The sequence below is a fragment of the Microtus oregoni genome, unplaced genomic scaffold, assembly GCF_018167655.1.
Source record: "Microtus oregoni isolate MIOR12 unplaced genomic scaffold, Mior012 000016F_ref0000370, whole genome shotgun sequence".
NCBI lineage: Eukaryota > Metazoa > Chordata > Mammalia > Rodentia > Cricetidae > Microtus > Microtus oregoni.
Window position 1 is genome coordinate 28,889,485 of NW_024543075.1, and position 25,709 is coordinate 28,915,193.

At 49.1% G+C, this 25,709-nt stretch overlaps 1 protein-coding gene across 4 annotated transcripts in view; it reads left to right on the forward strand.

Annotated features, from left to right (window-relative positions):
- Positions 1 to 25,709, forward strand: part of Plekha7 (pleckstrin homology domain containing A7) — a 187,189-nt gene that overhangs the window by 138,947 nt on the left and 22,533 nt on the right. For 2 of the 4 annotated variants that reach the window (XM_041666427.1, XM_041666428.1), the window contains 5 exons: positions 189 to 364; positions 8,465 to 8,935; positions 14,501 to 15,023; positions 15,348 to 15,434; positions 18,215 to 18,268. In XM_041666427.1, coding sequence (XP_041522361.1) covers positions 189 to 364; positions 8,465 to 8,935; positions 14,501 to 15,023; positions 15,348 to 15,434; positions 18,215 to 18,268 — 1,311 coding nt within the window. Of the gene's footprint in view, positions 1 to 188; positions 365 to 8,464; positions 8,936 to 14,500; positions 15,024 to 15,347; positions 15,435 to 15,998; positions 16,119 to 18,214; positions 18,269 to 23,733; positions 23,815 to 25,709 lie in introns of all 4 variants that reach the window. The other 2 variants (XM_041666425.1, XM_041666424.1) reach the window with 2 other exon arrangements.

The window sequence follows — 25,709 nt, forward strand, 5'->3', positions numbered from 1 at the left end:
AGACTGTTTCTGAGGTAGACTCTCCGTTACTCTCATCCTAGTTTCCTTTTGGTGTAGCCTGGTTTCTGTCCAGTCATGCGAAGTTGCCTAGTAGGGTTGTGCTAGCTGAGGAGCCCAGAGCGGAGAGGAAGGGACCATCTTGGTCCAGCAGAGAGAACGTGCACTAACCTGTCCGTCCCCCGCTGCAGGCTGTGCATGCGGGCATGAGGGCGCTCATCTACAGCACCACCACAGCGGGCTCCCAGGCTGAGCACTCGGGCATGAGGACCTACTACTTCAGTGCTGACACCCTGGAGGACATGAACGCCTGGGTCAGGGCCATGAACCAGGCTGCACAGGTGCTGTCTCGATCATCACTCAAGAGGTCAGTCCTGACGGAGGGTCCCGGGGTGGGAGCTAGAAAGCTCCATGGGGCTGCAGTTCCACAGGCCATGCTGTATTCAGGATGGCCTTCTCTCTCAAGTACATTCTAGTAGCACATGCATCTCTCCAGGCTGGCAGCTCCTCTAGACAGCATCTAATACCTTGGTGCCTATGCCCTGGCTCCTTAGGATGCACAGCCGTGGGACCTGACATGTCATGTTCTCAGATTTTTGTGTTTGTGGTAGAAGGGATAGAGATCTTCCAAATCACATTCCCAGGTAACCTCTGTTAGGTTAATTGATAGCCTTTAAAATAACTTTCTGTTTATGGAATAGATATGTACAGATGTATGCAGGTTTCTTTCTTACCTTTAAAATTGTATGTATGTATGTATGTATGTATGTATGTATGTATGTATATGGTGTGTGCTGATGCCATGGCACCACTTTGGAGGTCAGAGGACAGCTTTTGGAAGTTCTCTCCTTCCATGACATGTGTCCCAGGAATTGAACTCGGGTTGTCAGGCTTGGTAGGGGGCACCTTATCCATTGGACCACCTTTCTTTTTATTTTAAAGCACAGCTTTATTAAAGAATATCCACATTAGCTGGGCAGTTTTGGCGCACGCCTTTAATCCCAGCACTCGGGAGGCAGAGGCAGGCGGATCTCTGAATTCGAGGCCAGGCTGGTCTACAAGAGCTAGTTCCAGAACAGGCACTAAAACTACAGAGAAACCCTGTCTCGAAAAAAAAAATCCATATTATTTAGTACCAGTAGATATAGATCAATATATCAGTCTGTGTTCTTCTGCTAATAACAAAATACCCAAGTCTGGGTAATATATAAAGAAAAGAGTTTTACTGGCCTCATAGTCTTGGAGGCTGAAGTCTATCTAACCAGCGTGGACCTCCCATACACACACTGGTTACTGTATCAAAGGCAAGTGCCACCATGACGGAGCTCCTGCAAGAGGGAGAGCAGTAGCCATCGCTTTTGCTGTAGCATCGGCAATGACTTAATTGCCTTGACCTGGTGCTAAGCCCCGTCTCTTACTCCTATCACATTTGAGACCAAATCTGTGAACCTGTAGGATGAAAACCACACCCAAACCCTGGTAACTGTTTAGTTTGCCACAGTGTGCCACTGTGAGGTGTCCACCGTGTGACTGTCATGTCTTCAGACATGTGCAAATCCTTGGCCAGCTCTGACATGTGTTTCCTAAGCACTAATCCCAGCACACGGGAGGCAGAGGCAGGCGGATCTCTGTGAGTTTGAGGTCAGCCTGGTCTACTAGAGCTAGTTCCAGGACAGGAACCAAAAGCTACGGACAAACCCTGTCTCGAAAATCCAAAAAAAAAAAAAAAAAAAAAAAACCTGGAAGATGAAAATGCCAACCAAACAGACAGAGACTCAATAATCCTCTGGGTTTCCAGAATAAGATGTTCAGACATTTGGTTAGTTACAATGTTTTGTCAGGCAGGACAGAATCTTACCTCTCCTCCAGTCTGGTGATCCACTGACCTTCCCCTCTCCCCATTAGAGGTTGTGCCCCCCATCCCTGCAGCAGCATCCTGTCTCCTGGTTCTCACCCAGATCATCTGCCTTGTTCTTAAGAATTGTGGCATCAGTCAGTACTGTTGATTGTAGGTGACTCTAACAGGATAGGAGGGATTTACTGCTTCAGGCCCCTGAAGTGTTGAAGATACACCCAACTCTAGAGCAGCTGGGTTGGGACTCAGAGACTGTCATCCTCTCAGGCTCTGGGCTGGATTCAGTCTTGGGCTCTGTGAGGAGGTCCAGGGAACATCTGGATCTGAGGGTTAAGGGGTTTGTAGCACTCCCAGACTCTGGCCATCTTATTTGAAGCCCAGCAGCAGAGCCGGGATGGGGGAGGGGAGTCCTTGCCCGAGAAGCGCTAAGCTGCACCCTCAAGTCAACCTCAGCCACACCGAGGCTCTTCACCATCCTCGGTGCCCAGAGAAGGCACTCATTGATATCACTGGCTGTTCAAAGCACACGCCTCAACCCCAGGACAAGAGTGGAGTCCTGTGGGCCACAGGGACTGAAAGCAAAAGTAAGGGCTTGTTCCATGGGAAGGCTGAGGGCATCAGGACGAGAACCTGGAGATGGCTTGTTGGCATGAGTGGTAGAACACCAATAGCCATAACCCAGGCTGACCAAAGCACCCCTGGCCTCCTGCTGTAGTATTATCTTTTTTATTTATATTTTGTTTTGTGTGTATGGATGTTTTGCCTGTTTTTATGTCTGTATGTGCCTGGTGCCCACTGGAGTAGGAAGAGGATGTTGGATTCCCTGGAACTGGAACTACAGAAGGTTGTGAGCTGTCATGTGGGTGCTGGGCATCGAACCCAGGTCCTCTGGAAAGGCAGCCAGTGCCCCTAACTTCTGAGCCATGTCTCCAGCCCACCCCACCCTCCCTTCCTTGAACACCTCCTCCCAGAGCTTAGTCTCTGCAGCCTTTCAGATGGGACTTCAGCTTCCCTTCTGTTACTGTGAGAATTACTTGCGTTTTTCACACATCAGTTTCTCACAGTTCTTAAGACCTTTCCAAGGATTAAACACCCTTAAAGGAGCCTGAGATGCAGTCACTACTCCCTGACAGACACGCCGTCTTCTGTAGCTCCTAGCATAGTAACACCATCCACCTTTTTTTTTTTTTTGTGCATCCTTCCAGTTTCAACTGTGAGTGTTTAAGAGAATCACACTCTCTTCTTTGCCAGTGTGTCTCCTCGCAGTGTGCGTAGCTCACCCCAGCTCCCAGGGAATTCCTTCGTGCACCTCCTTGACTGCACCTGATTTGCATCATTTTGTTTCCTACATAAGTTTCAGGTCCCCATGATACGCACCTCACCCCACTTCCTGGGGTGGAAGGGGAATGAGGTACCATCCTCCCTCCGTCCCTTCCCTCCCTCTCTCTTCCCCTCCCACCCCATTTCTGTCTTCTCACCATCACATCTGGGCCTTGCCTGATTTTCTGGGGCCATCTTGACATCCATCTTCCCAGCTTGTCTAAGGATGCCTTGGCTTTTTCAGAGCACTGAGCAAGGAGGCCCGTTTGCTTTTGCAGCTCACAAGAGGAGAGAGACGAGGTCTATCAGATGGTACCTCCAGTCTCCCCTGCTGGGACTGTAGGAGCTTACATTCCAGTTACCTTTGGAATAAAATCCCGTTTCCTTGACAGACTTGGCAGCTGCCATGTATGTCTGGTCCCTGCAAACTTATCTCTTGCCTTCGCTATTCTCAGTGCCCCAACCGCCTGAGTCTCCCTGAACTTAGACCTGCACATTCGTTCATCTTTTATCCTGCAAATATTCATGGAGGGCATTTGATACTGCATTTGGGAGTGGGGAGAAGATACCCTATAAAAGATGACTTTTACCAGGATCTAAGGACAGAGGCAGTAAGATGGGGCATGGACAAGGGTGGGACCAGTGGGTGGGAAGCAGCCACGTGTGTGTGTGTGTGTGTGTGTGTGTGTGTGTGAGTGAGATCAAGAAAAGCCTCTTTAGGTGAGGGCTGTGGAGAGGAGGCCTCATAGTACAAGGAAGTCAGATAGTGTAACTGAGGAAGAGCATATATGGGGCTGGTGAGTCAAAGAGCTTGCTGAGCAGGCCTGACCAGAGTCTGGTCCCCAATGCCACGTTCAAGGGGGATGGGGTAGCCGGATGCTGTGACATGCATCTGCGCCTCATCACCATCTTGAAAAGCAGTTCATTTGGTACCTGGCCCAGAGTAAGTGTTTACTTAAGTGCATGACTGTTTGGCTGGCTGGCGAGTGGAGGAGTTGGTGAACTAAACAGCTGTGAACTTAGCATGGCACTGGCAAGGTGGTACAGCGAGTTGAAAAACTTACCTCCAAGCCTGACAACCTGAGTTTGAGTCCTCAGGACCCACAAGGTTGAAGGAGAGAACCAACTCTAACAAGTTGTCCTTGGTCCTCCACACCTGCTCCCCCAAAGAAAAGTTTAAAAAGTTGGGATGACACGGTACAGTGTGAACCCTGCTCTCGGATTCTGTGTAAGGAACCAGCCGTCTCAGAAATGGCCCCACATTAAAAGCTCTCTGCACTTTCTTTGGCCTTCCTTCCAGTCTCTGTTCACCCTAGGTGATGCATGGCTGGACAAGCCTCAGCGGAAGTACTTGATAAACATATTTTCAGCCCTGTGTCTACAGACTTTAGAGTCAGATATGGTGGAGTTGGAGTCCGGTGTGTGTCACTGGTACAGCGTCCAGCACAAAGTAGTTTACCTCTGAGCTTCACTTTCCTCAGCTGTAATGAAGGTGACATGCAGCCTGTGGGGTTGGAGTTGTGTGGCTAACAGAAGTGTTTTGCTCAGGGTTCTGCCTTGTGAGGTTTGCTCACAGTCAGCATGCCCATTGTCACTGTCCCTCCCTTCCATTAGACACTGTATTGTAGATAACCCCATATGGGGGTGTCCTCAGCCTCTCTGGGCATGGTCGAGCTGACTTGGCAGTGTTGCCGCAGGGTTGAGAGATGGTCTCTATCAACTTCCTGGCACAGGTTAGACCTTGCATATATAGAAACGATAGCATCAACTTTCAAATGTAGATGACCCTGGCTGAGACTACTGTGGAGTTTTCAACTTTACAAGGGATTTTGTCACATGCCACTCTGATGCAAGATTGGGCTGTTGCATGTGTTTCGTGACTCACTAGGGAGACAGCTGAGGGTGGCAGAGTGTCCTTAGCACAGGTCAGGTCCACTGTTGCTAATTCAGGGAAAACGGAGCCAGTTGAAGAGGAGTGAGATTTTCCCTGGGGCGAGGGCCAGGGGCTGCCCTATTTAACTCCAGGTGGATAAAAGGAAATGACTCCTCGCAGCTCTCAGCAGCTCCTTCCTTGATGCTAAGCACTAAGCAGAGTGAAGGAAGCTACCTGCTGGCCTTCCAGGTACTGTGAGGCCCCATCTCTCCAGTCTTTTCCACACCCTGCATTCAACCCTACCCTAGAGGTTTATTCTGCAGGAATTCTGCTGTTCATCCAAGTCATAGATGTAATTGTTCCCCATCAAATTGATTTCCAGGAAGTATTAGCACGTGTGGGAGGGTATATCCTCCTTTGCACATGTACAGTAAAAACCAAGATCTATTGTTGTAAAGTTAGCTCTGAGACGAGAAGAGACTTTGGGGTTAGCAGTGTTTCCTTCAGTTCTGATGCATACATGATAGTGCAGTGTTTGTCTGACTGCTACTCTTAGTTCACTTAGTAGGAAGATAGAGCTACTTGGAGATGGAGGTGAAGCCCAGTTGGTAGATACTTGTCTAGCACGCATAAACATGGGCTCCAACCCTACCATAGCATACTCCAGGTCTGTCATCCTTGAACTTGGGAGATGGAGGCGGGCCTTTTTCAGCTACATAAGAGTTTGAAGAAAGCCTAGAATTCACAAGTCTCCCACCCCCCAAAAAAGATAGATCTCTTTGTGTTTCCAAGCTGGAATGACCACTTGACGGTATGGGAACAAATGAAACCAAACAACCCTGTGACTCTCTCAGGGATGGTCCAGAAGGCAGCCGGGCTTTCACCATCTCAGAGGCAGCTGTAGAGCATAGCCTGTAAGGATGAGAGGCAGGGAGTGAGGAGGACAAAGGCCAAGGTTGGCTACTCGAAAGCTGCTGGTGGGGTGCACCAAGAAAGAAGAGAAGAATAGAAGGCCGGGCAAACCACTCAAGTGACCTTTGGAACAGAATTTCTTATCTGTGAGCTTACAGTAAGACTCGGTTTTAAAATATTTATTTTGTGTGTGTCTGTGCATATACGAATCCAGGCATGCTTGTGGCATTCAAAAGACAGCTTCCTGGAGTTGATTCTTTCCCTCTGTCATGTGGGTTCTGGGGATGGAATTCAGGTTGTTGGTGTTATTGTCAAGAACCTGTATCCGCTGGCCCTCTTACAAGCCCAAGAATTGCTTTTTTGTTTGTTTTTGTGGGGATTTTCCTTTCTTTTTTTTTTTAAGATTGGTTTTTTTTTTTTTTATGTATACAGTGTTCTGCCTACATGTCTACCTGTAAACCAGAAGAGAGTACTAGATCTCATTACAGATGGTTGTGAGCCATCACATGGTTGCTGGGACTTGAATGCAGGACCTCTGGAAGAGCAGCCAGTGCTCTTAACCTCTAAGCCATCTCCAGTTCAAGAAATTTGCTTTTCGTAAGGAGGGGGAGTTCAAGACAGGGTTTCTCTGTAGCTTTGGAGCCTGACCTGGAACTAGCTCTTGTAGATTAGGCTGGCCTCGAACTCACAGAGATCTGCCTGCTTCTGCCTCCCCAAGTGCTGGGATTAAAGGTGTGCACCACCACTGACTGGCAAAATTTTTTAAGCTTAGGTCTCTAAATATTTTCCTGTTACTAGGGCATATAGACCCACTGGGTTGGAGTGGAAGGTCCCTCAGACCTAATCCATCATCATGAGATGTAACAGCCTCTGCGGTGTAACATGAGCCAGAGTCTACCATGTACTCAGGAAAGGGGATTTATCGGGTCACAATGAGGAAGATCAGTGATATGACTGCATGTGAGACCTCATGCTGAGTCCGCAGGACTTGCTTCTGGCTTCCTTCAAACAGCACCTCATCCAGAGGCAACATGAGCTCAAGGCAGCTCACGCCAGAGTCTGACTAGCCTCGATTAAGCCATTGGCCTCCCCCTGAACCAATCCTGAGACTTGGAGCTTTGGCAGAATAAGAAATACTAAAGTCGGCAGCACCCAAAACAAAGTAGGGAAGGGTGGGCCCAAATGAAGACAGAAATATTGTCAGACAGGCAGTGGACAAAGATATATGTTGGGGAGGTGAGATGTCTCTCAGATATGAATAAAATGAGATGGGAACCAGGGCTGGTGGTGTAATCCTATAAAGGCAAGAGGATCGAGAGTTTATTAAGGCAATTCTCAGTTACATAGCAAGTTCAAGGCCAGCCTGGGCTCCTTGAGACCCTATTTTAAAACAACAAAAAGGAGGCATAGATCTGGCAAGGTGGCTCAGCAGGTGAAAGTACTTGCCACCAAGGCTGGCAGCCTGAATTCTACGCCCAGGAGCTACGTGGTGAAAAGAGAGATCCGATTCTTGCAGGTTATGCTCTCACCTCCACAATGCGCCATGACATGTGTGTGCACAAACACAATAATAAATGGGTAAACAAGTAAATAATAAAAAAAAAATGTAAAGAATCCAGACAGTGGTGGCAAACACGTTTAATCCCAGCACTTAGGAAGCAGAGGCAGGTGGATCTCTGAGTTCAAGATGAGCCTGGTCTACAGAGTGAGTTCCTGGACAGCCAGGGCTACACGGAGAACCCTGCCTTGAAAAAACAAAACAAAACGAAAAATTGTAGAGAAGTACTGAAAGCCTCCCAGGGACAGGCCCTAGTTTTGTATGTACATCACTCAAGACAGAACAATGGCTCTCTGGAGTCAGATGCACTCACTGCAGCCTAGATGGACACATGAGCAGGAATTCAGACAGGGCACCAGACTAATTGTGCTCAGTGTGGGCAAGCCTCGACAGGAGAGCCCTGCCCACTGTCACAGAGCCCCTCATTTAGCATTAGCTCACACCTTTAGTTGGCACCCAGTTCCTCTCCTAATACTTGCCAGGTTCGTGTGCATGTGGGGGTGGGGTGAGGACACAAAGGCAGTGGGAGGCAGAATCTAAAATGTGCGGCCCTGGAGAAGCAGTCTCAATACGGTGACTGTCAGGGTGCAGTCCTTTACACTGAGGGACTTTCTAGAGGAGGTGTTTTTTTTTGTTAATATTTATTTATTATGTATACAATATTCTGTCTGTGTGTGTGCCTGCGGGCCAGAAGAGGGCACCAGACCTCATTACAGATGGTTGTGAGCCACCATGTAGTTGCTGGGAATTGAACTCAGGACCTTTGGAAGAGCAAGCAATGCTCTTAACCACTGAGCCATCTGTCCAGCCCCGAGGAGGTGGTTTTTAAGCCAGCTTCCCGCAGCAGTCAGAAGGACTGGGCATGAGGGGAGGGGGATTCCAGAGGTGAGTATAGCATGCTAAGGGGAGTCATGCTGTGTGCAGGCTGAATATGCTGCTGCCGTTACAGGGACATGGACAAGGTGGAGAGGCAAGCCATGCCACAGACCAACCACACGGAAGCTTGTCAAGAATGTGGCCATGTGGGACCTGGTCACTCGAGAGACTGTCCTCAGCGAGGCTATGAAGACTCTTTTGGCTTCGACAGGAGGGAGCCGGAGGATGAGCGTTTCCGTTCTCAAAGGGACCCACTGGAGGGCAGGCGGGACAGGAACAAGGCCAGGTCCCCGTACTTGCCAGCTGAGGAAGATGCTTTGTTTGTGGATCTACCCAGTGGACCCCGAGGCCAGCAAGCACAGCCACAGCGGCCTGAGAGGAATGGCATCCCACCTGTCTCTTATGGCCCAGGAGAACAAAATGGTACCAGTGGGTACCAACGTGTTGCTCCTCCCAGGACCAACCCGGAGAAACACAGCCAGAGGAAGACCAGCCTGGTCCAGACAGAGCACTGGGCAAAGACTCAGAAGGGGGACGGCAGGAGGTCAGTTATGGCATTGAAGTGCTGCTAATGAACATGATAATGGGGTGCGTGTGTGCGTGCATGCGTGTGTGTGTTTGTGTGTGTGTACAGCTGTCATTTCCCCTGTACCTACTCAGCTGATTAACCCCTCTACCTTGATTTGAATGCCCTTAACAGCCCTCCAGGAAGGGGTGATCTCTCCTCTAATTTACAGACCAGAGAAATGGGCTTGGAGAAGGGAAGCAACCTGCGTAGGACACACAGATTGGCGGCAAGGCCAGAGTTTAAAGTGTGGTCTGGGCCTCTGCCCACCAAGAGGACACAGAGATGGCCGGCAGAATCTGTGGTTGACTCTTCAAGGCTGCCCCTCTGCTTCCAAGGAGTCCTTGTAGATTCTTGAGGACACTGAGACCCAGCTGAGGAGTTCAGGGAGGAGCCTAGGCTCTGCAGACACTTGTGTGTCAGGGAGTCCAGCTCACCTGTGGCTCTAGAACTGTTCTTGAGAGGATAGCTGCAGCCTGTTGTCAGATTGCGGGGTGTCTGGCCCATGTGAGGGAGAGTGGCTGGTGAAGAAACTCTAAGGAAGAGCTTCGCTTGGAGACATGGCTGTGGGACTGGCCCGAAGGGAAGGGGAAGCCTTCCAGGTTGTAACTACTCCCTAGGAAAGAACAGGTGTCAGCTCTGTTTATTTAAATGTTCTGTTTTACTGAAAACAAAAAGCTGTGGCCCCAGAACAGAGGGGAGTGACACTGTTGTCCTTGGTGCTGAGCTGGTGGTTGTGAGGTGACCCATGGCTTAGTGAGCTTGCAGAGCTGATAGGGTCACGTCACAGAGCCTCATAGTTCAAGGTCAGGCATTTAAATGAACAAAAGAGCAATAAGAGTAATGACTGGAAGGTCATGTGCAGTGAGTCATAGACTCTGATGCTGTAACTGCTGCAGAGCTTGGGAGGAGGTGGCTGCCATAGTAGCCCAGGACAGCAATGTCACACCTAGGAACAAACATGAGGTTAGCAAAGGCTAGGTATGTCCATGTTTTAGATATGCATGGTGAAGGAGCGTGGAGAGAATAAGCCCTGGAATTTGGACTTGCGCACGTGAGTAGCAGCTGAGCTGAAGAAGGCTAAGGGAGGTCTTTTTTTGCTTCCACTGAGTGTCTTGGACCTAGGTGGGGACATCTTGTGTTATCCTTCTTGACAGAGCTAATGTCTTTTTTCACTTGAAAAAAATTTAAATTTATACATATGGGTGTTTTGCCTGCATATATGTCTGTGTACCAGCTATGTGGCCAATGCCTACAGAGGCCAGAAGAGGGTGTTGGGTTCCTTGAACTGGAGTTAGAAACGATACCATGTGAGTGCTAGAAACCAAACCTGAGTCCTCTATAGGAACAGCAGGTGCCCTTAACAGGCATGCTGTGTCTCTATACCCTTTTCTTTCTTTCTTTCTTTCTTTCTTTCTTTCTTTCTTTATTTATTTATTTATTTTTCTTTTTTAGATAGGGTCTTGCTATGTAGCCCAGGCTGGCCTCGAACTCACAGAGCTCCATCTGCCTCTACTTCCCAAGTGCCATGATGAAAGATATGCACACCACACTTGGGCAGAGCTAGTTTCACGGTTCAAGTCTGAAGGCAGTTGACTGTAGGAATAAAGGCACCACTGGGATGCCTTGCCAGCGAGAACCTTTCATGGGAGAAAGTATTTGCAAAAAAGCAGACAACTGAGGTTCTCACTTGTCGCTGATGAAATGTGTCTCCATAAGCCTTCCTGACAGCCTACAGACCTCCCTTACTCTACTACACACAATGGCCTGTCCTGCAGGAGGCACAGGGGCAGCCTGTGTCAGGCAGCCAAGGGTGAGTGGTCAGCATAAGGATGAGAGGTGGCCACTAAGAGCTGATGGTGCTGGTTTTCCCCATGTGTGGTGGGAGTTGGAGCCATTCTTATGTAAAGGACTGGGGATTTGGGGGGGGGGGGGTCATCCATCTGTAGAGAGCAGTTCACTAGCCTTGGAGATCACTGCAGAGTCCAGGGTGGAAGCTGATCTCAATGGAATTGAAAGTGGGTCACAGTGAATCAGTTCTGAAGTGTAGAGAATGCCCGTCAGCATGAGGTTGCACCATGTCTTAAAAGGACTGCATCCTTCATTCCCAGATGAATGTTTTTAAAGATGTATGTAGTGGGGCCTCATGACACATGTCTGAGCTCACCAGAGGGTAGCTGTAAGTTCCAGGCCAGTCTGTTCTACACACACACACACACATACACACACACACACTCACGCTCGTATATATAAGTATTATTGTAATTTCTAATAGTAAGTGATAGAGGGATCTGGCTGCTTAATGAAGGAACTTTCCATTTGAATTTTCATTCAAATTTTCCATTTGAAAATACAGAGGAAGAAGCCGGCTGTCTCTGCTTTGTGTATAGTTAAGACTGTGCTGACCTCGTTGTCACTGGACAACATTGTCACAGCACATGGTGGCTGGCATTGGAAGGGAGACAGACTGCTTTGGTCCACATAGGGAACTATTTCTAATTTATCCCTGCATTTTTGAGTTGCATCTACTTTGCATTTCCTTCATTTAACTCTCTTGGAATGGGGTGGGCAAGAGTCTCACATACCCTGAGTCCTAGCATGTTCTATGAGCTTGTTTTTGAAATTCTAGCCTTCAAGAATTCTCCACCCACACCCAGTGTTTAAGGTAAAGTATACTTGTAAAATAAAAAGGCAAGGTGCGGTTGGGGATTAAACGTGGATTTGAGGGAAAACAATAGGAAATGGAAGGCCCGTGTGATTGATGTGGAAGCGAGGGTGAGGAATTTCTCCAGTGAGCGGGAGTGGTCACACAGGTTGATCTTCTGCTTTGACGTGGCTGTATCTGAGGCAACTTTCTCAGGGTATCCTGTTTAACTTTCTGTTCTTGGGGCCACAGCACAGGTAAGAGACCAGGAGCTCCTGATTCCTGTCTGTATAAGGCCAGGTTGTCAGGGCAGAGCTGCCCCAGGAGCACATACCTGCTCCTGGGAGCCATCAGGTCCCTGTCTCCATCAGCCAGTTAATCATTATAGTCTGGCTGCAGGGGCCAGTGGCCATCATCCTAATGTCTGAGATGACCCCACATAGCAGACAATGCACAAATGGAAGGCATGGTCTGGAGGGTGGGCTCAGGATTTGGGGCAGTGCCTGGTGAGGGTTGTGATCATCTAAACGTGATAGGCATGCCCTGCACGTGGGCTGAAGAAACAGGGGTTTGGCTGGGACATACTTTACATTCTTCCAGTTTTGCTTCAGGCAAAATAAACAATGGTTCCAAAGTCCTGGCCTCCAGGGGAACCCCCATACCTGGTTTCTGCTGTCACCACGTCAGACATGGAATTTGGAAAAATTAATGAAAAATCTCTGCCACCTAGTGGCAAGCAAACACACTTGCATGCTAGATGGGTTTGGATTGAAGAGATCTTAAAATCCCCTCAGCTAAATGAAAAGCTGTCAAGGGAAGCTACCCTGCTTGACGGCTCCCCTCTACTCCTCACAGTGATCTAGTCGGAGGCTCTTATCCACAAGTTATAGAAAGGGAAGGGAGACTCAGAAAAAACACAGACCTGAGGTCAGGCAGATTTAATAGGCCATTAGAAGAGCACTTGTTTAAACAAGGTGAACACACTCTGCCGGAAGTTAGCACTCATAAGTCTAGTAGGGCTGAGAAAACCTACATTTCAAAACTATATTTTAGATAGGCTCCTGAACTCAGGGCTTTGTGTATGCCTGGCAAGGACTCTTAGCAACTAAGTTATATCCTAGCCCTGTATTTAAAAGACTTTTTAGATTTATTTTATACATATAAATGTTTTGCCTGCATGTATGTGTACTGTGTATATTTCTGCTATCTGCAGAGGTCAGAAAAGAGAGTTAGAGTCCCTGGAACTAGCATTACAGATGGTTGTGAGTCACCATGTGGGTGCTGAGGATTGAACCCAGGTCCTTTGCAAGAGCAGCCAGTACTAAGGCTTCCCTCCAGCTTTTCCTTTTAATCAAAAAGAAATAATTATGGGGCAGTTGGCAAGAGTGTTTTATGTGCAAGCCTGAGAAACTGAGCTCAGGTCTTCAGCACCCACATTAGCACCAGGGGTTTTGCCCATGCCAGGCAACCCCAGTGTTTGGGCACAGACGTGGATCTAGGAGCTTACCGGCTAGCCAGCTTAGTCAGAACAAGAAGTTATGGGCCGGTGAGAGACACTGTCTCAAAGGAATAGGCCGAGGGTGTTAGAGCAGGATACTTGTCTACACACATGTACACGGTCATGTACACGTAACACATGTACATACACATAATCATTCATCTTTAAAAAGTATTAATTATATATTGATGTACTAGATGGGGCAGACTAGTGTATTCATACATTGATGTGGTTGAAACAAGCCGATGAATGCGCATCACCCCACCCACATACCCTTGTGTGTATGTGGTGAGAACACCCAGTCTTGAAGTATGTATTATCACCGCGTTGTGCAGCGGTGCTCTAATACATGCTCACTTGGTCCAGCTGAAGCCTGGCTCACACTGACCAACATCTCCCCGTTTATTTCTGCCTTCCCCAGGTCTGGTAACCACAGCTTTACTCATGGCTTCTCTGCATCCCCATAGAAGTGAGCGTGTACAGTGTCTAACTTAATTCAGGAATCTACCTTCTGAACAGGCCTTGGGTGCTGCCGCCGCCACTGCCTTCACTGGCCATACTTAGAGTTAGCATCGGCCCAGAGCAATGTCTGACACACAGCAGTGCACTCTGTATAAGTTTGCTATATGACGTTGATAAAACGGAATCAGGATTTGAACTCTGTAGACAGCAGGGCACTGAGGGGGCTTGGGGCACACTGGAGTGGTCAGATGTACAGGAAACACGTTAGGAGGCCCTCAGAGTTGTCTGGAGGAGGGAAGGAAGCTGTCTCTGGGTTAGAAAGGTAGTAAAGAGAAGACTCCAGCTCCAGCCATTTTCTTTGTGAACTTCAGGGGTTGGTGCTATGATGACGGATGCTTAAAAGAAATCCCACAGTAGCTCAGAATTGAGTATAGTAGAGGGTTATTTATTTAGGGGTAGACTCACAGATTATAGTCATCTGCTCGAACAAATGGGGAACAGCAACCAAATAGCCTGAAGAGAGAGGCTGGATGTGCACTTTACTGTTGGCTTGTGTAGTATAAGAGGCCACGCCCAAGTGGGCTGGTAACTTAAAGGCTACTGGCTGTAGGAATTCCTCCAGCAGTGCTAGGCTCCCAGGCAGAAGAAAAGAACTATGGGACCTTTCCAGACCCACAAACATTGCTTGTCATTGACAGCTGGCAGGAGAAGAGAGGCAGTTTAATCATTCTGCACCAGGAGTGATGGGCAAGGGAACCCCCTGGTGATCCTGGCTGTCAGAGAAAACTGTGTCTGGGGTCTTCTTCAGTACAAAGCCCTATGTGTCTGCTTCAGCCACTGTTTGGGGTCCTCACAGTCTCCCCAGCAAGTTGATCTTGTGAGTTTCCTTAGCTGTGTTGCCTTGAGTGATGGTCTGACATGCTCTTTCTCCCTTTCTCAGCTTGCCGTTAGACCAGACACTTCCTCGCCAGGGTCCCAGTCAGCCCCTGTCCTTCCCGGAAAACTACCAGACTCTTCCCAAAAACACTAGACATCCTTCTGGGAGCTCTTCACCCCCTCCCCGGAACCTGCCCAGTGACTACAAGTACGCACAGGACCGAGCAAGCCATCTGAAGATGTCCAGTGAGGAGCGTCGGGCACACAGGGATGGTACCGTGTGGCAGCTGTATGAGTGGCAGCAGAGGCAGCAGTTCCGGCATGGCAGCCCCACCGCACCCATAGGAGCTGGCTCCCCGGAGTTCACTGAGCAGGGCCGCAGCCGGAGCCTGCTAGAGGTGCCCCGCTCCATCTCTGTGCCTCCATCTCCTTCTGACATCCCTCCTCTAGGGCCTCCCAAGCCCTTACCACCCCGGCGGCCACATACACCAGCAGAAAGGGTCACAGTGAAGCCACCTGAGCAGAGGAGGAGTGTGGACATCTCTTTGGGAGGTTCTCCCAGGAAGGCACGGGGTCATGCTCTTAAGGTGAGGCCTAGGAACTTCTGCCGGGTGACTGGGGTCTGAGATTGAGAGACAGAGTCACTCTGGCTTCTTGGCAGCCTACAAGGCAGGAAAAGGTGTTTACCTTCAGTCAGCCCATGAGTCCATAACAACCTAGCTGAGACTTACCTCTCCAGGGGCGACTTTCAGTTGCTGTACTATGCCTAGTGAGGAAGGCTATGTGTTCCTTTTGGAGACCAGGCACCCAGGGCTCAAACAGGCAGAAGGGCACGTGGTAGGTGGGCCTGGCAGTGAGTGACTGAGGTCTCCTTGCCTGGCCTCAGTCTGGCTTCTCCTCTCCTGTTACAGAGCTCCTCTCATGTGGACCGGCGCTCCATGCCTTCCATGGGCTACATGACCCACACAGTCAGTGCTCCCAGCTTACATGGAAAATCGGTAAGCGGCTCCCCACTTCCCTCTCCAGGTGATTGATGTGTGCCTTAGCATATGAGACCCTAGCCAATGGTATTTCCTCCCTCAGAGCTAATCAACTGCAGCCCACAAGGCAGCTTTTGACCTCTTTTTAGTGATGAGGTGAAAGAGAGGCCCAGCGGCTCACTCAGGCTTTGTAGCAGACCCTCCAAAGACTGAGAAAAGTGGAGGAGAATGTTGGGCTGGTCCCCTCTTTCTTCTACCTACCTGCTTTCTCCTTTAACACCCCTCCTTTCTTCCCTGGCCTTCACTGCGATTGGTTAACTCTCCCTTCAAAGTTCACTGTGATTGGTTAACTCTCCCTTCAAAGCACCCATCCTTCTGGTGAAGCTGAACTGGTGGCTTCTGAGCAAGCAGCTTCCTGTGCCCTATGCTGGCGGTGCCTTTATTTGCCCTAATGACAGAGACAATGCGATCATTGCCTAGTGGTGTCACATCAATGTTTTCCTGGCACGGGGTGAAGAGTATAATTGCAGCGGTGTGCCCTGCGGTGGCTGACTCCCTCCTGATGTGTCTACACGCCCGCAGCTGGAAGAGCTCTCGCTGCTGCTCACCCGGTTGCAGCGGCACCAGGCCAAGTTGGCCAGCGTGCGCAATTTCGCCGTGGGCCAGTTACTGCACCACTACTTGACCTTTCCTGCCTGCCAGGTCAGCGCCGGTGGGCTCTCCTGGGCCCACGCAGGGATGGCCTGCCACTCATGTTTCCCCGTGCAGTGTGCTCTGGTCTGTCCTGCTGGCTGACTCTCTCCTTCTTCCCTTGCCTGTTTGCTTCTGGGTGCTATAGCCAGTCACTGTGGGCAATGGTGGAGCGTCTCCCTACCTCGCTCTGGCACAGGGGAGAGGATGCATGGGGTGGGACAGACCTGAACCTTGCTTCTTGAGCTGTGCAGTTGCCAGGCTGGCACATGGTCATCTTGTCTAAGAGCTGTGCCCTGTCACTCATTGTCACTCTGCCTTGTCATTCATTGAAGACATGTGGGTCAGCCTGGAGGGAAATGTAGGGCACCTCCCCTTGCAGAACAGCCCTCATCTCTTGTCCTATTTGGCCTTCTAGGAACCTGCATAGGTAAGGTGGGACTGAATTGTCATTATGGGACAAGAGGATCCTTAAGGGGCAGTAACCTACTGTGTTTCCAGGAGCTTGCAGGCTGGAGCCAGAATCCCTGTTTTAGAGTGTTAAATAGCACCAGGGCCTTGGATTTCAGGCTTCATGAGACTGCCCAGAGAGTTGCTCTCTTGGGCTCCTGGAGCAGCTAAAGGAAACGGAGTCCTTCTTGTCTGCAGAGTTGTCCTTGGGCAGCGGTGATTCAGCCATACCAGCCTCGTCCCTTCATGCAGCACAGAGCAAGGCAGAGGACAGATGAGGGTGCTGGCATTGTCACTTCCCCTTTTAGCAGGATCTGGTGGACCCAGGAAATGTAATTAGAAAAATGGGTGTAAGAGAATGTGTTTGTTTGTTAAAAACAAACGAGCAAACCTAAGTCGTGAGACTAAGTAGATTATTCGTGGTTAAAGAGCTTTCCACGAAATTGTGTGAAACCTGTTAAATGCTGGCTGGGTGTGGCTGTCCTCCTGTGATTCCAACCCCAGAGCAAGCTCACTAGTAAGACTGCTGTTTCAGTGAGCCCTGCCTTATAAATAGGTAGAAGAGCAATGGAATGCTCTCACACATGTGTGTGCCCCACACATGCAAAAACATGCACACCCACATGCATACCACACACACACAAAGAAAAAGAAGAGTCATAAATCACGAATTTGATTTTAAATAACATGCTTCAGCTATCTTTTTTCCTCATGTTCAAAGTGTGTAGGGACAATGACTTGGGGAAGTGGGGCGGTGAAGGAGACAATATAGTGAAAGCCTGTGCAAACCATAAGCGTCCCTTACAGATAGGGCTTCCAGGCCTAAAGTACTATGTGAGCGTCTCATGTGTGTACTGTGTGTAGGAGATGGTCTCGCACCATATTTGTCTACCTTCCCGATCCTTGGCTTGCTCAGCTGGAGACCCCCAGTCCACTAAGAGCTCTGGACTATTCTTAAGTAAGCTCTCACAACTCTTCTGCCTCAATTAGCTTCTGTGATCTGCTGAACGCGAGTGTGACTTGTGGGAAGTCTTATTCTTAATAATAGCTTGATAGACCATGAGAGACACCACCAACAGTCTTACCCAGGGACCCCCTTCAAGAGCAAAGCTTCCAGGAAACTTGTAGCAGGAGCCCAAGGTCACACTTAGTGGGACCTGCTAGATCACCCAAGTTGTTTCTCTCTGCCTTTTCCAGCCATTCATCCACATCACTTGGGGTCATATTACTTCATGCATGTGATACAGCCCAGCCCAGAGGTTTGATGCCAAGGGTTAGAGCAGTGCTGTCCATAGGATCCTAGCTCTGTGGATGGCAAGTGCTCTTCCAGGCAGATCTCCCGGTTCTGCCTCAGGAGCCCGATCTGCCTCATCTGCTCTTTTGCCCTAGCCGCTTTGTTGGGTCCTCCCTATCAAACCACAATGGATGCAGGGATAAGCTGGCTTTTCCCATAGTGATCCACCAGCTCTACTATGCCGAAAGAGGGCTCTGAGTTTCACAAGACATCCGTGCTTCCTCCATGGCCCGATGTGTTCGTCTGCTGTGGTCCCGTGTCTTCAGAGCTGTGTGATGTGAAGGGTCTACTATGAAGACCAGTTATTTTAACACTAGTGTTTGTAACTGTTTTGTTTTGTTTTTCCTCCCTGTTTCCTTGGAAGGCTGATGATACCTACCTCCAGCTGAAGAAGGACCTGGAGTACCTGGATCTAAAGGTGGGTGGTGGAGCTGGAGAGATGGCTCAGTTCAGTTCCCAGCACCCACCTCAGGCAGTTCACTGCCACCTACTATTCTGTTCTAGAGCATTCAATTCCCTCCACCGGCACCCACATGCACATGGTGCAGTAAGCTCACACAGGCACATGCACTACTCCTAAATAAAGATAATACATCTTTGAAGGCGAGTGGCATCAGGATCCCACCTCCCATGGACACTCATTTTTCTGAGAGTATTACCTGCTGGAGCCCAACACTCATGCCCCAGACCTTAAGTGAAAAGTCTTGTCTGAATCAGATGAACTTCATTGCTTACAGTGTGACTCTTGTGAAGTTGCTTGTGACCCTGGTTGGAGGTCTCTGACTTAGAGAATGAGGACCATGATTTTGATCTTTTCCTTCCCTTGGTTAGACCCAGAGGTTCCTAGGAAGTAGCCACTGGCTTCATCAGAATCTCTGCTGCTGCTGGAAGTGTGTTTGGTTCATAGGGAGTGGCTGATGTATGTCTTCAGCCACAAGTGGCTTCATGGGTCCTTTGGGTTTGTTGATGAGGGAGCAGGTTCCACATGGAGTGATGGGACTTTGAGGCCCACCCATTGCCTCTCCCTTTAAAGCTGAGCACTAGGAGCCCATGCATGCTTAAGGCCCAGGCTCTGACTCAGCCTTCACAACAGACCTGAAGGGCTCCTGGGGAAATGGGATACATTCCTCCCTGGAGAAAGCTGATCCTGACTTGCCACAACTCTGCATATTCCCTCTGAGAACAGTTCCTCATGCTGGTGCTGTGGACCAGACTGGAGGAGACTAACCTTAGTCAGCCCGGGGAGGGAGGGGACCTGTGGATCATGCTCATCTCCACTGCACTGTGAACCTGGCTCAAGATGCTGCTAATGCAGGGGTCGCCTTCAGGCCTCATGGGGCTCAGCTGTAATACTAGCACATAAGGCGGCAGGCGGAGGGTTTTCCCATGCTGACAGTCCACCAAGGTCTTACTTAGATATCTACCAGTTCACTTAGGTATCTATTAAGCATTTGTGGTATGTCCAGCTAACTCTACAAAGGCAGATGCGAAAGAAAAACTGAGGTTCTACTCATAAGAAATTTCCAAATAATGTGGGCTGGGGAAAGAAAATATCCCCACATGATAGTATATACAATGATCATACAGAGATCTATTTGGCTCAGTTCTGAGCTGGAGTCATGAGAATTCCTATGGGCCGTGAGAAAGGCTCCTGAGGAAGCAGGGAGCAGATGAACAACAGAGCTTTGAGGAATCATGGCTCAGAGTAATTGCTAGGAAGTAGGTGGGGACAGGACCAGAGTGAGCCAAAGAGAGCTGGGGTACAGTGGTGAGATTAGAGCCAAGGGGAGAGGTGGAAACAAATCCTGCTGACTCCTGATTTCTCTCCTAGGCCTTAGGAAGGAAGGCTCAGGGAGCACAGAGATTAAAAGAGGAGAAACCGAGGCACAGGCTTCAGAGCAAGAGTTCCTGTTTGTCCAGACTGCAACAGAAGCTGTCTGGCCCATGGACTGTGTTTTATTTTGTTGCATTAGCCTGCACAGTAGCCCTATAAGGGAAGTAAATTACTTCCTCGAGGCCACATTGGAGAGAGAGATAAATTGGCTCCCGTGCTACCCTTCACCTTGCTACCAGCTTTCATAACACACCATGTGTGCTGCTGTGGTCCCAAAGGCATTAAACTTTGGGGGGAGGCAAACTTGGGTTCCAATGGCAGGGAATGGATTTGATAGACTGAAGAGGCAAGTTATATCCGGAGGAAGGGGGGGGGGGGTGCTTTCCTAGCTAGCAGCTGTGTCACCTGAGGAGGATTTCTGGATGCTGCCATTGTTTTTCATGAGAATAGCTGGGCTTGCAGCCACATTTTCCTGGTGGTGTATCTGCTAAATGTAATTACTAAGCTCTTCTCAGGGAACTAGTCCCCAGATGAGCCTCTCCTGAAGCTGAGAGAAGCTTGACTCTCCCACTGCCCATGTGAGAGTAGATGCTAGACTGTGTGTGCAGAGTTGATAAGAAAGGCTAGTGTGCCTCCATGGCTTCCACCAGAGGGCAGGGACCAGCTCTGCCCTGCACGGACCCAGCTGGGATATCAGATTCTCAAAGGAATAGCCAACTGCAGGACCCAGAGCCCAGGATCGAGGGTCTCCAGATGAATATGTACAGATGTTCAAAGCATAAATCTAAGTCTAAAAGTGTTGGTCCAGGCTGCAACGCTCTGGTGTGTCACCATGTGTTTCCTGTGACTCTAAAAAGGAGTGAGCCCAGTAGATGGCAGCTCCAGGCAGACAGGGTTCAGCTGGTAGACATGCTCTTCTGAAAGGGTTCTTTCTCTTGGAGATGCCAGGGTAAAAAGGACTGAGCAATGATGAAGCTTCTCTTCTGCCTGGCAGTGTGGGCACTTGGTTCATTTGTGTTTTGATTCTCTCAGTAGCTCCGAGTAATAGAAATTATTGTCCCTACCCTGTTAACCAAGAACTTGTGTCTCAGAGACGTTAAAGGACTTCTGCAAAGTTCTGTGACTGGAGCTGACTTCAGCCCTGAGTTTGTCTTCATGGAAATTCTGTCTCCCAGAACCTGGACTCCACTGACTGGCTTCCAGGCGTGGGCTGTGGTGGGGTTGCTGTTGTCCACAGCGTTTTAAAAGAATTATTCTTTTAGATGGAATCTAATAGTGTTGCCCAGTTTGTTCTCAAATGCCCAGACTCAAATGATGCTCCTAGGTTATGGATGTGTGCCTGTGCTCTTGGCTTTGAGTTATTTTTATACAGCTGTGAAACACATCCACGTGAGGTTGAGCAGGGTGTCTTTGGCTGTTGGGGGAGATCTTTGTAGATCCAGAAGGTTGCCTTCAACCCCAGGGAGTCCCTTTTCTCTGGGAAGGAGTGCCATTGCAGCTTCACATCCGTGGCACTGTGGGTTTTCTCTGACAGTTTGAGCCTGAGATCAGGGCTTATCCATTTCCAACATCAGCTTCTTGGACAGTTTTTTAGGTTTGTTATCTGGGACATCAGCTATTTCTAGAACACCTGGGAACTTGGTTTTTAAAAATATAGATCTGAGCCAGGTATGATGATACACACCCATTTCTTAGGGGACTGAGATAGGAGGATCATTTGAGCCTGTAAATCAGAGGCCAGCCCACAGAACACAAGGACTTTCTCAGTCAAACAAACTGCCAGACAGTAATGGCGCACGCCTTTAATCCCACAGACAGTAATGGTGCCCGCCTTTAATCCCACAGACAGTAATGGCGCACGCCTTTAATCCCACAGACAGTAATGGCGCACGCCTTTAATCCCACAGACAGTAATGGCGCACGCCTTTAATCCCAGCACTCGGGAGGCAGAGGCAGGTGGATCTTTGAGTTTGAGGCCAGCCTGGTCTACAGACTGAGTTCCAGGATGGCTAGGATTACACAGAGAAACTCCATCTTGAAAAAAAAAAAAAAACTATTTTTAAAGAAAAAAAAAGCTGGCCATAGTGGCTCACACCTTGGAGGTGGGTGGATTTCTGTGAGCTTGAGGCCAGGCTGGTAGGCTGGTTTATACAGGGAGTTCCAGGACAGCTACCAAAGCTTCCCATAGAGACTTTGTCTCAAAGAACAAATAAACAAACTTCAGAGCCTGATACAATCCATGCCTGTAGTTCCAGCACTCAGTAGGACAGAGACAGGATTGCTTCAAGTTCAAGGCCACCTTGAGCTATGTAGTTCCAGGCTAGCCAAGGAGACAGAGACCCTGACTCAAAGGTAAAGCAGATAAAGGCACTCGCTGCCAAGCCCTATGACCTGAATTTGAGCCCCAGTACCACGCAGTGTAAGGAGAGCACTGTCTCCACAAGCTGACCTTCGCGCGCGCGCACGCACACACACACACACACACACACTCTATAGGATGCACACAGAGATATGTTTTGTTTTGTTTAAGGCATATTTGGAGGTCTTTACTGAGTTAGCACCCTTGTGCTCAGAGTCCTGGGCTCAAGCTCTAGTGTGACTCTTGTGCACCCTAAAATTTGAGGTCTGCCATTCAGGGACAGAGAATACCATCCCAGCTGTGAGCTCAACCACTGGGGAACTTGGAAAACGCACATCAATGTGAGAGCCCCATGCTTAGATACTCTGACCTAACTGAAGATATTCAAGCATTCCTCTCTAAAAACCAAACAGACAGTCCCTTAGGTGTTTTTAAAGTACAGCCAATGTTGATAAAGATTGCCTCAAAGTGGTTGTTTTGTATTTTTTGTTTTGTTTTGTTTTGTTTTGAGACAAGGTCTCGTCTACCCTGGGTTGTTCTTGGATGCCCAATGACCTTGGACTTGTGTCTTCCTGCCTCTGTCCCCGAGTCTGGGATTATAAAGTGCATCTATGACTGGTTTATGTGGTACTAGACGGAGCCCACTGCTTCACGAAGGCTAGCCAAGCACTCTACCAGCTGAGCTATACACCTCGCTAAGAAGTGGTGGCTCTCAAAGTGCGGTCTCTGGGAACCTGTTAGTAATGCAAAATCTCGAGTCCTAGTCCAGGTCTGCCTCTGGTGGCACCTGAGCCTTCCAGGTGATTCTGCACCACTCAAATGATTTTTTTTACCCCGAAGTTATAGAACCAGCATAGGAATCCTGATGCCAGACTAGGGGTGTAACTTATGATAAAGCAGTTGTCTATGATACGAGGGGCCCTGGATTCAATTTTCAACCTGCTAATAAAAGATAAAACTTCTGTTGGCCTGGGATCTACTCACCTGGAGGGTGAGGACTGTGGGTTTTTCTTTTCTTTGCATTTCTTTAACGTGTCTGTGTGCATACGTTGAGGCATGCGTGTGGCAATCAGGACAGCCTGCAGGGGCTGGTTCTCTCCTGCACTATGTGGGTCCCTGGATTAAGCTCGGGTCGTCAGGTTCAGTGGCAGCATTGCCCACTGACTGAGCCATCTCGGAGGTCTGCCAGACTATTCAGCACCAATTATAAGCATTTGGGACCATTGGTCAGTCATGGATATTTAGCTGTACCACATGTGTGGAGGTGGAATTTGAGAACTTTCTGTGGAAAATAATTGTATTTTGTTTGTTTTGTTTTGAAAAATAATTGTTAAAAATGAGCCGAGAGCATGGAGCCACTCTAAACCAAGCTTCCAGGTGTTCCAGAACACAGTGAGGGAGGCAGGAAGAAGCAGATCTCTTCTGTTAGGCTTCCCCTCGCCTTCTGCAGAAGAACTAAGAAGGAAGTGGCCTTGTACTTGGTCAGCCTACACAGCCCCCCACCCTCAAGTAAGCAAAGCTGATTCAGGGCCTGTTCTTCAGAGGCAGGCGGCTGGGAGGCTGTCATACCTGTCTGCACTCCTCCCCTCTGAGGCTCCCCTTCGCCAGCCCCCAGACTGTGGCTGCTTCAAGTGTCGTTGGATGTCTCACCTGTTACGTTTTGTTGTATTTGCCTTTCTGTTCGGAACAGATTAAAAATAATGAACCTTTGATCAACGTGCTTTACAAAGTGCTGAAGAAGTCAGCACGGGGCTGTCGGCCCGGGAGAAGCGTAAGATGATCGGATCCGTGTCTCCAGGCGGGGCCATTCCATTGCTTCTGCCTCAGTGCCGGCATCATCACTTGCTTAAGCAGTTGCTCTCCTGACGCCCCACGCTTCCTGCAAGTCATTTCGGTTGATTTTCTTTAACCCAAAGCTCTCTTCAGCATTGTGGCCAACACATTGGGCTGAGCTGCTCATCTGTGGTGTCTTGTGGCTCCATCTTTATGTTGCAGCGGGATGGGGAGCTTGCCTGGCTTGCCATCATCTTGTGTTGTGTCTCCATCCTCACATGTCTGCCTCCATGTAGATAGGGCCGAGCATGAGTTTCTTGGGAGGGAGCAGCAGTTCCTAACCACTATAGATAGGCAATGGATTCCACTGTCTCTGCCTTCGCTAAGGCAGGGTGTTGGCATGCAGGTCCCAGTCTGGAACTGGATAGCCACCCTTTAGATGGTCTCTTTTGCAATGTAAACAGCTTTTGGGACATTCTGAGGGAGGCTCTAGGCGGGGAAGGCAGGTGTCAGGTCCTGATGTAGTGGAGAAGTGGAATGGTCCATGAACCCTGAGTCTCTTTCCACATAGATTCCTTAGGATGAATGAGGACCCAAGACCTTTGATTTTTCTGGTGACAGATAGTTGGGGCACTTGTTGACATTTTACGTGGATGTAAATACTGTTATCACAGTGTAATTTTAAAAAAGGGAACTTAGATGCCACATACTACCTCTGGCTGTGACTATTCATTAGAGCATCCTTTCTCTGGAACGGAGCTAAGCCGAGGGACCTCGGAGCTGTAGAAGAGCTTCTAGGAAGCTGGTGCCCTATGGTCTGTGACCTTTACTCCATTGGAAGCCAAACTGGCCAATCTGATCTTGACATGTTCATGAACTCACTTAGCAAACATTCTCTGTATCTCCTCCATATGCCAGGTCTTGGCTGGGCTTCAAGGATAGAAAAGACATCTTAGTCTCCACAGTGACCCCTAACGTGGTTAAGAGGTCTGGAGAGGAGAACTGAGCAAGCATCATTGTTATCAGATACTCTAAGCGCCACAGCAGTGACAGGCACCCTGGGAGAGGGACACCCTGCAGGGCACCAGACCCACTCAAAGGGAAGAAAGAAAGATGAGGACTTTGCATTCCTAGCTCCCAACATCCTATAAACGGCACAGTAAAGAGGACAAGGGGGGGCTGTTCCTTAGAAAAGAGGGAATGTGACTTTCCCAGGAGGTGGGGGAGCAAAAGATTGGCTCCAGAGTCGCACTAAGGACAGCAGTGAAGGGCACCCTTTCAGAGGGGATGCCACCAGAAAGCCTAATTTAGACCTGCTTTCTCAGAACGCCTTTGTGTGTGGATACCTCATTTCTTCCTGATGGTGCTGGATAAACGAGGTGCTGCTCAGTTAGAGATTCTGCCTTATTTAAGCATCAGAGACATCCACAATAAAAAAGCTTCAGGGGAAAAGGGGGAGGAGTTTGCTGGGGAAATCCCCAAGTACACCTCAATTTGAAAGTGATTTCTAGCTGGTTCATGAGCCCAGGCCAGCTTCTTCAGAGAAGAGACCGACTCATAGCCCTCCCCTTGGAAGGGCTTGTTTCAGGGCTCCATATGTTCTAACTGTGTACATGCATGTATGCACACATACTCTGACACAGACCCCAAGAAGTTCCATGAATGCTTGGTGAGCACCCTCCCTTAAGCCAGGTCAGGCTTTATCACAAAACAAACCAGGCCAGAGTCCCTGCCCTCTGCTGTGTGGCCGAATAGAATCAGCCTTCAGCTCAAAGCAAGAAGTCATTTGATGGGGGTAGTGAGACGGCCCAGTGGTTGAAAGTACTGGTGTTCTTCCAGAAGACTCGGTTTCCATTCCCAGCACCCATGTGGCAACTTACAACTGTAACTCCA